This window comes from Pogoniulus pusillus, chromosome 7 (assembly GCF_015220805.1).
Source record: "Pogoniulus pusillus isolate bPogPus1 chromosome 7, bPogPus1.pri, whole genome shotgun sequence".
Taxonomy (NCBI): domain Eukaryota; kingdom Metazoa; phylum Chordata; class Aves; order Piciformes; family Lybiidae; genus Pogoniulus; species Pogoniulus pusillus.
In genome coordinates, this window is record NC_087270.1 from 37,849,604 (window position 1) to 37,865,755 (window position 16,152).

At 55.2% G+C, this 16,152-nt stretch overlaps 2 protein-coding genes across 13 annotated transcripts in view; one reads left to right on the top strand and one right to left on the bottom strand.

The window, feature by feature from the left end:
• Positions 1-1,229: 1,229 nt before the first annotated feature.
• Positions 1,230-9,173, top strand: CHRNA2 (cholinergic receptor nicotinic alpha 2 subunit). The gene is made up of 6 exons (XM_064146812.1): positions 1,230-1,293; positions 3,077-3,231; positions 5,040-5,084; positions 5,280-5,389; positions 6,965-8,078; positions 8,651-9,173. The coding sequence occupies exons 1-6, from the start codon at positions 1,230-1,232 to the stop codon at positions 8,774-8,776; spliced, it is 1,614 nt and encodes a 537-aa protein (XP_064002882.1). The 3' UTR covers positions 8,777-9,173.
• A 914-nt stretch (positions 9,174-10,087) lies between these two features.
• The window catches only part of PTK2B (protein tyrosine kinase 2 beta), a 77,266-nt gene continuing 71,201 nt past the window's right edge, over positions 10,088-16,152 (bottom strand). For 7 of the 12 annotated variants that reach the window (XM_064146593.1, XM_064146604.1, XM_064146599.1 and 4 more), the window contains 7 exons: positions 15,586-15,732; positions 14,705-14,740; positions 13,998-14,025; positions 13,610-13,665; positions 13,240-13,386; positions 11,203-11,283; positions 10,088-11,115 (listed from right to left, as the gene is read on the bottom strand). In XM_064146593.1, the coding sequence (XP_064002663.1) occupies positions 10,900-11,115; positions 11,203-11,283; positions 13,240-13,386; positions 13,610-13,665; positions 13,998-14,025; positions 14,705-14,740; positions 15,586-15,732 (711 nt within the window). In that variant the 3' untranslated portion in view covers positions 10,088-10,899. The remainder of the gene's footprint in view (positions 11,116-11,202; positions 11,284-13,239; positions 13,387-13,609; positions 13,666-13,997; positions 14,026-14,704; positions 14,741-15,585; positions 15,733-16,152) is intronic. The other 5 variants (XM_064146598.1, XM_064146597.1, XM_064146596.1 and 2 more) reach the window with 5 other exon arrangements.

Sequence of the window (16,152 nt, forward strand, 5' to 3'; positions counted from 1 at the left end):
AATCCACCATAACCAAGCCTGGAGTGGGAGCATCTCCATCCATACTCTGATACCTTAGTCAGGAGAGACACATGCATCATTTTTGCTCCATCCTAGTGCAGTGGCTGGTATTTCTCCTCCCATTTCCTACCTCCTCCACCATCCTTATATCCAGCAGTGGAAAACTGCAGAAGACAATGAGATGAAGAGCTCAAGAGGGGGTTGTGGTTTTATGAGGCTGAGTGGGAATTTAAGCTAAAGGAGTTTCTTGTTTAGTGACAGGCTGAGAACCTCCTGTCTGGGGAGAGAAGGAGCTGCCTCCTGGAGAGGGGAGGCTGCTCCTGGGGGTACAAATCGGGTTGGGAGGAGCTGTCTTGTAAGCAGGAGCCTCTGCAGAGCCAGAGATTCCTCCTCTTGCAGAGATTTGCCACGCTGTGGAGGGGAACCACCCCGGGATGGATGGATGGATGGATGGATGGATGGATGGATGGATGGATGGATGGTGAAAGAGATCATCTCTTCTCAGAGCTGAGTGCTTTTTAGGCCAGCACAGCCTCTTGGAGAAGCTGAGATGTTTTCTCCTTTCTCAGCCCTAGGGCATGAAGCAGCTTCCAGCCAGGATGGGCAGAAGAATTGTTGTAACCAGTTATTCCCTGGTCACCCCAGGAAGGGTTGCAGCACAGGGCTCCATCCCTGCCATTAAGTCACCCAAGAGCAGATCTGGGCTCCTCATAGCTTTGACTCATAGGGTCCTGACTGCCATTGCCCAGCTTCATGTCCTGCCTGTCTGAGGAGCTCTTGTGAAGAAGAGAGCAGCTGCTCTGGGGACATCTTCCCTGAGTCTGCCATGGGGGATCAGCTCCAAGCCCAGGGGGGAGCAGCTTTGAGGCATCTGCAGTGGGACCATCCCCTCCAAGACCTGTGCCGTGGTGGCATCATGGTGACAGTGCCACCCTCTGCTGTCTTTCCAGGAATGAAATCTGGGGCAGGTGACTTGATAGAGCATCCTGAACCATCACCCACCCTGGCCCAGCCCTGCTGAACTTCTCCCAGCCTACATCCAGCTCCATCCATGACTCCTCCAGCACTTACTACTGGTGGGGACACACAGGATACTCCATTGGAGGTCTCCTATGGTGGCTTTCCCTGCTGAGTCTCCTCTCCCACCACCATCTCAGCTTATTGATCCTGGAGGAGCTTTGGAAACTGCTCCAGGAAGAAGGCCCATGTGGGACACCAATACAGGCAGAATGGGGCAGCTGTCCTATGGCATCATCCCCCTCATCATGTGGTGCTCCATCACCTTCCAGGCAGGTAAGGGCAGCTCTGGCTTCCCCTGGTGTCACCCACTGGGGTTCTAAGGAGGGTAAATTTGGGGAGAGGGGAGGGGAGGCCAAGGGTGCTGTGGTGCATGTGCATGGAAAACCAATTCTCTCCTGGTTTACCCCCCCAGCTGGTCTCTCAGCATTCCCAGTCTCCACTCTGCATGGCATCCTCCACCATGCCCCATGCTACAATGGGGTTTGTGCCCTTGCAGAACATCTCAACATCATCCAAACACCTGCTCTGGATCTGGGTCTAGGCCCATTCTGGGTCATCTCCCTCCAGGAGATGCATCTCTGGGACCTCAGATCCATCCTGTTGGCAAAACCCATGGATTTTGCTTCCAGCCCCTTCAACTCAAGAGCTCTCATGAACTGGGGGCTTCTTGTTTGTCCCTTCACTTGCAACCAGCCCTCCCCCCAGCACCTCCAAGACCCTCAATCCCTGCCCAGAATACAACAACAATGGAACCTTTCTGGGATTGCTGCTCAGCAGGGAGAGCTTGCATGGGGCACAGAGCATGCTGTGGGGTCCTATACCCATCCCTCTTTAAGGCAGTCACCCATGCAGGGTGGTTGCCCTTGGCTGTTCAGAGCCCTTCCCCCACTCCCTCCTTCCCTCCCTTTTTTGGCCTCCATCGACTTGCTGGTGGAAATTTATGGAGCTCTGCAGTGAGCAGGGATGGGTTGAGCAATGCACCACAAGCTGTCAGCACCAAAGACCAACATCAATGATTTCTGGGCAGAGCAAAGAACATTGTCCTCCTCCCCAGCCCCATCTCCAGCTCAAGGAGCTCAGCCTCTACCTTAAGAAAGCTGAACCATGTAGAATCAGTAAAAGCAGCTGGAGAGAGGACTGGGAGAGGGACCTCAGCCACTCAAGAGTGTGATTTTCTATGCCCCATGCATTTCCTCTGCAATGCCAAGCACAAATGCAGGCTGGGCAGTGAGTGGCTGGAGAGCAGCCCTGAGGAGAGGCACTTGGGGGGTGCTGCTGGAGGAGAAGCTCAACAGGAGCCAGCAGTGTGCACTTGCAGCCCAGAAAGCCAAGCAGAGCCTGGGCTGCAGCAGCAGAAGTGTGGCCAGCAGGGCCAGGGAGGGGATTCTCCCCCTCTGCTGTGCTCTGCTGAGACCCCACCTGGAGTACTGCATCCAGCTCTGGAGCCTCTATTCCAAGAGGGCTGTGGAGATGCTGGAGTGTGTCCAGAGCAGGACCAGGAGGATGCTGAGAGGGCTGCAGCAGCTCTGCTGTGAGCACAGACTGAAAGAGTTGGGGCTGTGCAGGCTGCAGGAGAGGAGGCTCCCAGGTGACCTTCTTGTGGCCTTCCAGGATCTGAAAGGGGCTACAGAAAAGCTGGGGAGGGACTTTAGAGGCTGTGAGGGAGTGGCAGGAGTGGGGGGAATGGAGCAAAGCTGGAGGTGGGGAGCTGGAGAGTGGAGGTGAGGAGGAAGTTGTTGGTGATGAGAGTGGTGAGAGGCTGGAGTGGGTTGCCCAGGGAGGTGGTTGAGGCCCCATGGCTGGAGGTGTTTGAGGCCAGGCTGTGTGAGGCTGTGTGCAGCCTGCTCTAGGGTAGGGTGTCCCTGGGCATGGCAGGGGGGTTGGAACTGGCTGCTCCTTGTGGTCCCTTCCAACTCTGACTGATTCTCTGATTCCTTGATTCTATTCTTCGAGGTTGCCTTTGCACCACTCACCGCTCCCGGGGAAGAGGAGAGTGGGGTGGAGGGGGTGTGGAAGGGAGTGCCAACATGTTCTCACCCCCAGCACCTCCCCACAGCCTCCTGCCTGCAGCAGCAGCCCCACAGCCATGCTGAGGACCGTCTCTTCAAGCACCTCTTCACTGGCTACAACCGCTGGTCACGGCCAGTGCCCAACACCTCCGACGTGGTCATCGTGAAGTTCGGGCTCTCCATCGCGCAGCTGATTGATGTGGTGGGTGGCTCAGCAGTAGGCATCCCAGCCCCACCTGGGCCTTACCAGTTGGCCCTACTGGTCTGGCAGAGCAGAGAGCCTGGGGATAATTGGTGGGTAAGGTTCAGGCACTGGCTGTCTCCAGCAGGTGATACAACACTCATTCTGCCTCCCTCCAGTGAGGAGTAGTGGACTGCAGCCTTCATTTCCACCCCAAACCTTGCTCTTCACAGGATCAGAGGATATCAGAGGTTGGAAGGGACCCAAGGAGATCATCCAGTCAAACTCCCCTGCCAGAGTAGGACCACACAACCTAGCTCAGGTCACACAGAAACACATCCAGACAGGCCTGGAAAGGCTCCAGAGAAGGAGACTCCACAACCTCTCTGGGGAACCTGTTCCAGTGCTCTGGGACCCTTCCAGTCAAGAAGTTCCCCCTTGTGTTGAGCTGGAACCTCCTGTGCTGCAGCTTACACCCATTGCTCCTTGTCCTATCCCAGGGAGCAGTGAGCAGAGCCTGTCCCCCACTCTGGACCCCCAGCCCTCAGGTGTTTATAAACATAGATTAAATCTTATGATTAAATCTTAAATCTTCTCTGCTCCAGACTAAACAGCCCCAGGTTCCTCAGCCTCACCTCACCAGGCAGTGCTGCAGTCCCCTCATCATCCTCATAGCCCTCTGCTGGACCCTCTCCAGCAGAACCTTGTCCCTCTTCAACTGGGGACCCCAACACTGAAAGCAGTATTCAAGATGAGGTCTCAGCAGGGCAGAGTAGAGGCAGAGGAGAACCTCCCTCGATCTGCTGGACACACTCTGCTTAATCCACCCCAGGATCCCTTTGGCCCTCTCAGCCACAAGGGCATATTTTTGTCTGACAGCAGGAGAACACCAAGGAAAAGTTCAGGCATCCATCCCTGCCGTGTCCTTCTCCACCATCTACCTGCCCCAGGGCATGTTTGGCTTTGTCTGCCAATCCACTTCTCACTTGTTCCTCCCATGCATGTTCATTTATCCACCTCTCCACTCGTCCATCCATCCACCTATCAACCCATCCATCTATCACCTATCATAGAACCATTCTGGTTGGAAGAGACCTGCAGGATCAAGTCCAACCATTAACCCAGCACTGCCAGGTCCCTGCTAAACCATGTCCCTCAGCACCACATCTACACAGCTTTCCAATCCCTCCAGGCATGGGGACAACACCACTGCCCCAGGCAGCCTGTTCCAGGCCTTGACAGCCCTCTCAAGGAAGAAATTGTTCCTGATGTCCAACCTAAACCTCTCCTGGAACAACTTGAGGCCATTTCTTCTTGTCTTACCACTTCTTCCTTGGGAGAGGAGACCAACTCCCACCTGACTCCAACCTCTTCTCAGGAAGTTGCACAGAGTGAGAAGGTCTCCTCTGATCTTCCTTTTATCCAGAATGAACTACATCAGCCACTCCTCCTAAGCCTTTTGCTCCAGACCAGCTTCATTGCCCTTCATTGGACATGCTCCAGCCCCTCAATGTCCTTCTCGGAGTGGCACTCTTTCTACCTGTCCATTTGTCCATCTCTCTACTCATCCATCTATCCAACTTTCTATCCCCTTTTCCATCTGTCCATCTATCCGTGTGCCCAGGGCAGCAGGCTGGAAGCGGCTGTTTCTTGCTGCCATCTAGTGATCGACAGTGGGGGATCCTTGGGCTTCTGGAACCAGTTTCTTCCAGCAGCTGAACTCAGAGGCAGAGGGCAGAAAGTAAAAGCAGAAGTCCGAGGACCAGTGCACCGATGAGACAAACCCTTGGGCTCTCTCCCCTCTCATCTCTCCCTCTTTCCTACCACAGGATGAGAAGAACCAGATGATGACCACCAACGTCTGGCTGAAGCAGGTAGGAGCTTGTTCCCTCTCCTGGGCAAGGGCAGAAGCCTGTCAAGAAGGGCACAGAGAGGCTTTGGTGGCATCCTCATGGTGCTGTTCCTTTGGGGGATGCTGCCAGAAGGAGGAGGAGGAAGGTGGCCATGGACAGGTTGGCCCCACTGGACCCAAGGCCACCTGATGGCCTTCCTCCTGTGTGTCCCTCCAGGAGTGGAGTGACTATAAACTGCGCTGGGACCCAGCAGAATTTGACAATGTCACCTCCATCCGGGTGCCATCTGAGATGATCTGGATCCCTGACATTGTGCTCTACAACAAGTGAGTGCTGCTGCCAAGATGGGGCACGTCTAGGGCCAGCTCCCCCAGCCCAGCACCCCTACAACTCATCCCAGCCACCCTATCCCTTCATCTCATCTCAATCTCATCTCAACCTCATCTCAGTCTCATCTCATCTCAATCTCATCTCAATCTCATCTCAGTCTCGTCTCATCTCAATCTCATCTCAATCTCCTCTCAGTCTCAATCTCATCTCAATCTCATCTCAATCTCCTCTCAATCTCATCTCAGTCTTGTCTCATCTCAATCTCGTCTCAGTCTCATCTCAGTCTCATCTCATCTCAATCTCCTCTCAATCTCATCTCAGTCTTGTCTCATCTCAATCTCGTCTCAGTCTCATCTCAGTCTCATCTCATCTCAATCTCATCTCAATCTCATCTCAGTCTTGTCTCATCTCAATCTCATCTCAATCTCCTCTCAGTCTCATCTCCTCTCATTCTCATCTCATCTGAGTCTCATCTCAGTCTTGTCTCATCTCAATCTCCTCTCAGTCTCATCTCCTCTCATTCTCATCTCATCTGAGTCTCATCTCAGTCTTGTCTCATCTCAATCTCATCTCAATCTCCTCTCAGTCTCAATCTCATCTCAATCTCATCTCAATCTCGTCTCAATCTCATCTCAGTCTTCTCTCATCTCAATCTCGTCTCAGTCTCATCTCATCTCAATCTCATCTCAATCTCATCTCAGTCTTGTCTCATCTCAATCTCATCTCAATCTCATCTCAATCTCGTCTCAATCTCGTCTCAGTCTCATCTCATCTCAATCTCATCTCAATCTCATCTCAGTCTTGTCTCATCTCAATCTCCTCTCAGTCTCATCTCCTCTCGATCTCATCTCAATCTCATCTCAGTCTTGTCTCATCTCAATCTCATCTCAATCTCCTCTCAGTCTCATCTCCTCTCAGTCTCATCTCATCTCAGTCTCATCTCAGTATCACCTCAGTCTTGTCTCATCTCAGTCTCATCTCATCTCAATCTCATCTCAATCTCATCTCAGTCTCATCTCATCTGAGTCTCGTCTCATCTCAATTTTGTCTCAATCTCATCTCATCTCAATCTCATCTCAGTCTCATCTCAGTCTCATCTCATCTCAATCTCATCTCAGTCTCATCTCATCTCAATCTCATCTCAGTCTCATCTCAGTATCATCTCATCTCAATCTCATCTCAGTCTCATCTCATCTCAATCTCGTCTCAATCTCATCTCAGTCTCATCTCATCTCAATCTTATCTCAGTCTCATCTCATCTCCCATCCTATCCCAGTAGCTCCCTGGTGCTGCCAGCCTGCATGGGCTTCCCATCCTGCACCCCACTCTCCTGGTAAGGATCTAAATCCACTTGCATGCATCTCTCCAGGTCCACTGCTCATCCCCCCACCCATCTCCACACTCTGGGTGATGCCCAGGAGGGTGAACCCAGCACCACGTGGGGACACACGATGGGGCCATGGCCTTGGATCAAGCCTCACGCCAGTCCTGAGTGCTGAGGGAGCTCCTGGCCATCTTTCTCAGGGGGCAGCCTCCTCCTCTGACCTCCACATCTCTCCTCACGCCCGCAGTGCTGACGGGGAGTTCGCCGTGACCCACATGACCAAGGCCCACCTCTTCTCCAACGGGAAGGTGAAGTGGGTGCCGCCTGCCATCTACAAGAGCTCGTGCAGCATCGACGTCACCTACTTCCCCTTCGACCAGCAGAACTGCAAGATGAAGTTCGGCTCCTGGACCTACGACAAGGCTAAGATCGACCTGGAGAACATGGATCACCACGTGGACCTCAAGGACTACTGGGAGAGCGGCGAGTGGGCCATCATCAACGCCATCGGCACCTACACCTCCAAGAAGTACGACTGCTGCAGTGAGATCTACCCTGACATCACCTTCTTCTTCGTCATCCGCCGCCTCCCGCTCTTCTACACCATCAACCTCATCATCCCCTGCCTGCTCATCTCCTGCCTGACTGTGCTGGTCTTCTACCTGCCCTCCGACTGCGGGGAGAAGATCACCCTCTGCATCTCCGTGCTGCTGTCCCTCACTGTCTTCCTGCTGCTGATCACAGAGATCATCCCCTCCACCTCGCTGGTCATCCCCCTCATCGGCGAGTACCTCCTCTTCACCATGATCTTCGTCACGCTCTCCATCATCATCACTGTGTTCGTCCTCAACGTCCACCACCGCTCCCCCAGCACCCACACCATGCCCCACTGGGTGCGTAGCTTCTTCCTTGACTTCATCCCTCGCTGGCTCTTCATGAAGCGACCTCCAGCACTGCCTCCTCCAGAGGGGACTGCAGGACAATATGACCTCCCAGGAACGAGCCTCAGCACCTCTCGTTGCTGGCTGGAGACTGATGTGGATGATAAGTGGGAAGAGGATGAGGATGAAGAGGAGGAGGAGGAGGAGGAGGAAGAAGAAGAAGAGGAAGAGGAGAAGGCATATCCCAGCCACATGTCCCAGGCAGGCCCCCATGGCCAAGCCACCCAGTGCCATTACAATTGTGGGCGTCAAGCTGGGAAGGCATCAAGGGGCTCAGCCCCCCGAGTGTCCCCCAAGGGGAAGGAGGAGGAGGAGGCAGACTCGGACCAAAGGCTGATGTTGTCCCCCAGCATCTTGAAGGCCCTTGAAGGGGTCCACTACATCGCAGACCACTTGCGAGCAGAGGACACTGACTTCTCGGTGAGTGGGTGTCCTTGAGGGCTGAGGGGGGGTCCCCCACTCTGAGTGCTCCCTCCTGTCCCTCATTCCTGCATTAAGAGGGTCAGTGCTGGGCACCTCGGTTGGTTCCCTGGATGTTGAGGACCCAGATCCAGGGAGAAGATAAGCAACCACCTCCTGGGAGATACCCAGTCCACAAGATGAGCTGAGGATTCCTCCAGCTCCTGTCCCTTCCAGGTGTGGGGATGTGGGAGGTCCCTCTCCTGCCCTGAGGAGGAGCAGAGCTGGGTGCTCCACCATGGGTGCTGCCTCCTGCCCCTTATTTCCCCATGGTTGGGGTGGGTGGGGTGTCAATACTGGGACCCTCACAGTTGGTTCCCTGGTTGCTGAGAACCCAAAGCCAGGAAGAAGCTCAGTGACCACCTCTTGGGAGATGCCCAGTCCACAGGGTCAGTTGAGGGTTCCTCTAGGGATTTCCCAAGATACAGATCATCTTCTTGCCCTGAGGCAAGGAAATCCCAGGTGGTCTCCTAACCCCAAAGGTCCTCACAAATGAGGTCTGCCTATGCTCACAGCTCTTCTCTGTTTGGCAGGTGAAGGAGGACTGGAAGTATGTGGCTATGGTGATCGACCGCATCTTCCTCTGGATGTTCATCATGGTCTGCTTGCTGGGCACTGTGGGGCTCTTCCTCCCACCCTACTTGGCAGGGATGATCTAGAGGCCAGGCCAGGCTGTGGTGAGGACAATGGGTGACACACGATCCCTCCTGCCTGGAGAGTGGGCACGGTGGTGCCCACATCCAGCTGGACCCTTGCTTCTCCCTGAGAGGACACAGTTGCAGCCACAGAGAACTGTTGGATGGGAAATGCAGGGTGAAGCAAGGGCTGTGCTGATGGGTGACCTGGGGGTGGTGGGAAGGGAGGGCTTCTTGCCAGCCTGCCCAGGGTGGCCACAGCCATCAGGGATTTCAGAATGGTATGGTACAGCTCTTTCATTGCCCAAGTGCAGGCTGGAGGCATCTAGGAGAGACAGCTGCCTCCAAGCCATACCCAAAACCCAACAGCTGCATCTGGTTGTGACTCTGACATGCTGAGCAAGAAGATGGGACCTTGGAGCTGCTTTAGGATGCATCCTGCCTGCAGGGTGCTCAGGACCACAGGCTGGTGTGATCATGCATGCCCTGGGACAAGCAATATTGCTTTGGGTGGTCTATGCAGGAGGAGGATGGTTGTGGGATGGAGGTCCCTGCTCATTCAGCTGAGGGTCTCTCTACTCTACAAGGCCCAGCCCGGGTGCAGACCCTTTATAACCCACTGGGATGAGTTCTAAGGCTGGTGGACTGAGCTGGCAAGGGCAGAACCTGTACTGCTGAGGTCCTTCCTAAGCAAATCATTCTCTCCAGCCTACATCAGATCCCAAACCACCTAGCTCTGCTGAGTGCTGCAAATCAGCTTTTCATTCCTAGCTTCCCTGTGAACAGGATTCCATTGGTCTCTCACTCCAAGAAAGAATGATGGAATCAACCAGGTTGGAAGAGACCTCCAAGCTCAGCCAGTCCAACCTAGCACACAGCCCTGGCCAAGCAACCAGACCATGGCACTAAGTGCCTCAGCCAGGCTTGGCTTCAACACCTCCAGGCACAGAGACTCCACCACCTCCCTGGGCAGCCCATTCCAATGCCAATCACTCTCTCTGACAACAACTTCCTCCTAACATCCAGCCTAGACCTCCCCTGGCACAACTTGAGACTGTAGGTCTCAAGACATAGAGGTGCCAAGTCATTGAAAAGCAGAGATCTGAAGATCCTCTACCAGGACTTGGGGTGTGAGCAAGTGGAATCCAGGACCTTCATATAGACTGTGGGCTCTGTGGGAGAGAAATGTGGCTCCAGGGGGGATGTGGACCAGGTTCACCCAGACAGCCAGGGAGGTCTGACCAGCATGACCCTGAACTCTTTCTATGAAGCTTCTGGTGACCAGGAAACTTGTCCCCGTGGTAGAGAGGTGACAGGTAAGCATGGACACAGCAGGACTTTGTGCATGGTTTATCTCAGCCAGAAGGAACAATGCTGTGGGACGACGCTGGGGTAAAGCCTGAGCCGTAGGGTTTCCAACTCCAAAGCACAAAGCCCCAGCGGAGATTTGGTTGGCTGTTGTGGCTTACACAGAGCAGCTGGGAGAAAAACTCAGCTGGGACAGACACCATTCTGCTGGTTTGTGCCACCAAAGGCTGAGGTCCACGAGGTCTCGTCCCTCCCTGCCTTCTTCAAGCCTGGGGCTTGGCGTCCTCCAGCCATGGGTGCTGGAACCGGCTCCACCACTGCGCGTGGACCTGCTTCCCAACGTTAAATAAACTCTTCTGTGCAATGTACAAGGAAACTCAAACAGGCCCTCTGGCCACCTCTCTGGTGGCCTCTAGGGACCCCCGGGGATGCCAGCCACCCCGAGCTGCCATGTCCCTGAGGAGTGGGGTCCAGGTCCCCGTCATGACATGCCACCCACAGCCGGCCGGCCTCGGCGGGGCCGAGAGATGAACACGCGGACCTGGCTGCTTGAGTCAGAGGCATCTTCAGCCTCCCCTGGGGACAGCCAGGTCCCCCCCAGTCCTTCCCAGTCACGAGATGCCTCCCTTCTTCAGAAGACTGACAAGACAATGCTAAAGACACGAGCAGCTGCAGGAGGAGGGGGACAGGGAGGGCAGGGCAGCGAGGCCACAGGAGACACACAAAAGCCAGCTCCTCCGCAACGCTCTCCTCCCATCTCCACCAGCTGAAGCGCGGTGGTCCCTCCCCTCCTCTCCTTCCCCACCTTTTCTCCTCCTTCCTTCTCTCCACCCCCAACCTCACTCCAAGCACAGCTTCACCAGGTTGGCCTGGATCTTGGCTTGATCCACGGCATCCAGGAGGTTCTTAGCGTCCACAGCCAAGGTGTGGGAGGCTGTAAGCATCTGCCGCTTGCAGTCCTCGCTGAGCGAGGTGACGGCGTTCTGCTGGGCCAGGCGCATCTTGTTGATCAGGTCGGCCAAGTCCTTGTTGAGCAGCTTCTGGGTCCCCTCGATCTGACCATGATAAGCAGGGGTTAGGGAGAGAGGTGCCACCAGCACCCAAGCCTGTGTCAAACCCTCTTCCCTCCTCCTTGCTCCTACCTCAGTGCGGGAGGCAGCAGGCAGGACAGGCAGGATCTCGTCGACGCTGCCGATCAGCTTCCGCAGGGACAGGCCCACGTTCTGAAGGGAGGGCAGCAGGGTGAGCATGGAGCCAGGTATGGGCACGGGGAAGTTGTGAATGGGAAAAGTTTGGGTCATGCAGTCAAGGATCCCATTCAGGACAGGGGCATGGTAGGATACTCTCCCATTGTGGATTCAAGGAGCAAACGGGAAAGCAGGGAGTGTTGGAAGCCCCAGGGACCCAACAGAGGAACAAGCCAGTGCTGGAAATGCTCCTCTCATTGAGCCAAGGACACAAGAGTGGAGAAGGGCTGGTTGGCAGTGCTCCCCTCATTGAGCCAAGGACCCAAAAGAGGAGAAGGGCTGGCTGGCAGTGCTCCCCTCATTGAGCCAAGGACACAAGAGAGGAGAAGGGCTGGCTGGCAGTGCTCCCCTCATTGAGCCAAGGACACAAGGGAGGAGAAGGGCTGGCTGGCAGTGCTCCCCTCATTGAGCCAAGGATTCAAAAGAGAAGGGCTGGCTGGCAGTGCTCCCCTCATTGAGCCAAGGACTCAAGGGAGGAGAAGGGCTGGTTGGCAGTGCTCCCATCATTGAGCCAAGGACCCAACAGAGGAGAAGGGCTGGTTGGCAGTGCTCCCATCATTGAGCCAAGGACACAAGAGAGGAGAAGGGCTGGTTGACAGTGCTCCCATCATTGAGCCAAGGACACAAGAGAGGAGAAGGGCTGGTTGGCAGTGCTCCCCTCATTGAGCCAAGGACACAAGAGAGGAGAAGGGCTGGTTGGCAGTGCTCCCCTCATTGAGCCAAGGACACAAGGGAGGAGAAGGGCTGGTTGGCAGTGCTCCCATCACTGAGCCAAGGACACAAGAGTGGAGAAGGGCTGGTTGGCAGTGCTCCCTTCACTGAGCCAAGGACACAAGAGTGGAGAAGGGCTGGTTGGCAGTGCTCCCCTCATTGAGCCAAGGACACAAGAGAGGAGAAGGGCTGGCTGGCAGTGCTCCCCTCATTGAGCCAAGGACACAAGGGAGGAGAAGGGCTGGTTGGTAGTGCTCCCATCATTGAGCCAAGGATACAAGAGAGGAGAAGGGCTGGCTGGCAGTGCTCCCCTCATTGAGCCAAGGACACAAGGGAGGAGAAGGGCTGGTTGGCAGTGCTCCCCTCATTGAGCCAAGGACACAAGGGAGGAGAAGGGCTGGTTGGGAGTGCTCCCACCACTGAGCCAAGGACACAAGGGAGGAGAAGGGCTGGTTGGGAGTGCTCCCCTCATTGAGCCAAGGACACAAGAGAGGAGAAGGACTGGTTGGCAGTGCTCCCCTCATTGAGCCAAGGACACAAGGGAGGAGAAGGGCTGGTTGGCAGTGCTCCCCTCATTGAGCCAAGGACACAAGGGAGGAGAAGGGCTGGTTGGTAGTGCTCCCATCATTGAGCCAAGGACACAAGGGAGGAGAAGGGCTGGTTGGGAGTGCTCCCCTCATTGAGCCAAGGACACAAGGGAGGAGAAGGGCTGGCTGGCAGTGCTCCCCTCATTGAGCCAAGGACACAAGGGAGGAGAAGGGCTGGCTGGCAGTGCTCCCCTCATTGAGCCAAGGACACAAGGGAGGAGAAGGGCTGGTTGGCAGTGCTCCCCTCATTGAGCCAAGGACACAAGGGAGGAGAAGGGCTGGTTGGTAGTGCTCCCATCATTGAGCCAAGGACACAAGGGAGGAGAAGGGCTGGTTGGGAGTGCTCCCCTCATTGAGCCAAGGACACAAGGGAGGAGAAGGGCTGGCTGGCAGTGCTCCCCTCATTGAGCCAAGGACACAAGGGAGGAGAAGGGCTGGCTGGCAGTGCTCCCACCACTGAGCCAAGGACACAAGGGAGGAGAAGGGCTGGTAGGTAGTGCTCCCCTCATTGAGCCAAGGACACAAGAGAGGAGCAGGGAATGCTGGAAATGCTCCGTGCTACACATATAAGCCCTTGCTGAGAAGGGTGCTTGCTGACTTCCCCACGGAAATCCTGGTGCCATCCCTTCCCTACCTTCACCACCAGGATGTAGCCCTCTGGGGGCAGGAGGCTGATCTCGTTCTTCAGCTGCAGCACAGCCCGCACCAGCTCCATGACGTTGCTGTACACCAGGTCATTGCTGCGGTCCAGGTTGGCGGTCGGGGCCGGGTGGATGGACTGCTGGGGAATGGGGACACAATGGCATCAGCTGGGGCAAGGAGAGAAGAACCAACACTCAAGGGGAACCTTGGCCAGGCCCATCCACCTCCCGTTCATGCTGCTGCTGGGTCCGTCTGACCCCTTTGAGGTTTGGAGGAGTCAGAAGCAGAGGAGTGACAGAGGCAGAAGAGAAGGAACAAGACTGGGGACCAGAACCATGTTGGCTCAATCCAGGTGGTCTTACCTGTGCTCCAAGCCTTGGAGGCTTCTGGGGGGGTCCTGTGAACTCTGCTACACCGTCAGTAAGGGAGAGGGAAGAGAGTCACTCCAGCTGCTCCCACAGACATGTGGACATGCTGCAAGATGCCCAGGATCCAGACCACAGCCCACACCACCCTGCAGCAGTGTGTCCCACCCCAGCTGTGCCACCTCCCCACAGGGTCAGGCCCCCTTGAACCCCCATGCCCAGGACAATCAGACCCTCCTGCCCAGGGCAGACAAAGCTGCTCCCCATCATATGAGATTTTTGTCATGGAGGGATCTCAAAGCAGGGAGGGATTAGCCCCGAGGCTCCTTGCAGCTGGTCTGGGGTCACAGGCAGCCCCATGCCCCCTGCAGCCAGGGACACTCACTGTAATCAGTCTCCTTCTCCGGGAGCAGCTGCAGGGAGAAGAAACAGGAATGAGAGGCAGAAAGTCCAGGATGGAGGCGATGAAGAAGGAGAAAGCCACCACCATCACCTACCCAGAACTCTGCACCACCTCATTAACATTTCCAGGCTAATCATCCTAATGCAAAGGCCATGCACAGAAGTAAAGGGGCCAAGAGCACAAATCTTGTGAGGAGCAGCTGAAGGAATTGGGATTGTTCAACCTGGAGAGAAGGAGGCTCAGGGGGAGACCCTCTCCACTCTCTGCAACTCCCTGAAAGGAGGTTGGAGCCAGGTGGGAGTTGGTCTGTTCTCCCAAGCAAGAAGTGACAGGACAAGAGGAAATGGCTTCAAGTTGCACCAGGGGAGGACATGAGGAACAATTTCTTTCCCAAAAGGGATGTCAAGCTCTGGACAGGCTGCCCAGGGCAGTGGTGGTGTCACCATCCCTGGAGGGATTGCTAAACCACCTGTAGCTGTGGTGCTGAAGGACACGGTTTAGTGGTGACCTGGCAGTGCAGGGTTAAGAGTTGGATTCAACGATCTTAAAAGATCTATTCCAGCCTAAACCATTCTATTTATCACCTGTCCAGGCCAAAGCAAATGAAGATCTCTGGGCAGCCTCACAACAAGGACCTTCTGCACCCAAATATACCCCAGCATGGTTTCTCTGGGGCTAGCACCACTCACCGGAGGGAGGTTGTTGTTCATAAACACCGTTGGGTCCTGCAAAGGAGGAGAAGCTTTGTGAGAGGCATGAGGAGGGGGAGAGAGGGTGGAGAAAAGGAACAAGGGGGCAAAAAGAAAAGGAACAAGAGAGGAAAAAGGGAATTTTCCCAGGAGACTCATGAAATACACGTCCCTGGACATATATACAGATCATCCAGAAGAAGCCAGGACAACAAGGTCAGAGATTGCATCCTTTGCCCTGAAGCCAGGAGGATTCCAGCCTCCAACTCCACGGGCAGAGCCCCCTGAAGATTGAACATGTCTATAGGCTGTGACGTAGCCATGGAGGGTGATTGATAATTCATAGAATCATAGAACCAAGCAGGTTGGAAGAGACCTCCAAGCTCAGCCAGTCCAACCTAGCACCCAGCCCTGGCCAGTCAACCATACCATGGCACTAAGTGCCTCAGCCAGGCTTTTCCTGAACACCTCCAGGCACGGTGACTCCACCACCTCCCTGGGCAGCCCATTCCAATGGCAAATCTGTGAGTCAATGCTTTAATGCCTCTGTAATTCTCTATTGCCTTCTGCCATAGAGCAGAAAGAGCTTGGGCCCACCTACTGGGCAAGCAGCATATTGACCCCAAGTGGCATTTGACCGCGGGGAAACTCCTCTCTCTGTTTCCAGTTTGAATGTTTGCTGGTTACTAACAGGTTTCTCTTGGATGCTGTTCCTAGGATGTCTTCCATAACCGTGTAAGAACAAATCCTAATATTAAAATGGAGTGGTTGGGGGTGGGGAGAGCTCAGAACATTGAAGTTAATAAATGATATCATTTTACAGAGCATCCTCTCGCACCAATTCCCTCCGCAGCAGAATCCCCTCCGCGACCGCCACTCACCAGGGACTTCTCCTCCTGCCGCAGCCACTGGTAGTCCTCCACCATCTGCTTCTGCTGCTTGTCCAGGACCTGCTGCATCTTGAGCCTCTCAATCTCCCAGAGCTTCTGTGCCTCCTCTCGGCTGCTGGGACGGAGGAAGTCTTCCTCCTGGTGCGTGGAATGGGCAGTGAGAGGGCAGGCAGGAGCCAGAGAGCCTCTGGTTTTGGCACAGGAGCCCTAAGCCCCGCTCCATGCATGCAAGTCATGCTCCAGAGACCTCAGCAGCCATCAATGTCCAAGCTGAATTTGGGGGAGCATTTGAGTTTCCGACAGAGAGAAGAAACCACCACCTGGCCCCACACCTCAGCACCTTCCACATGCAGCAGGCGTGGGCCACCCTGGGGAGCAGCTGATCGTCCTCCTGCTGCAGGCACACATGGCAACAAAGCTGTGCCAGCACAAGGGGCACAGCCTCACAGGATGCACCCCAAAAACACCCAGCTCCACCCTTGGGGCTGAGGTAACCAAGCTCAGGGTTGTCAATCACCACTGCCATTTCAGTGTGAGGAGCTGGTCCAAAGCCTCCAA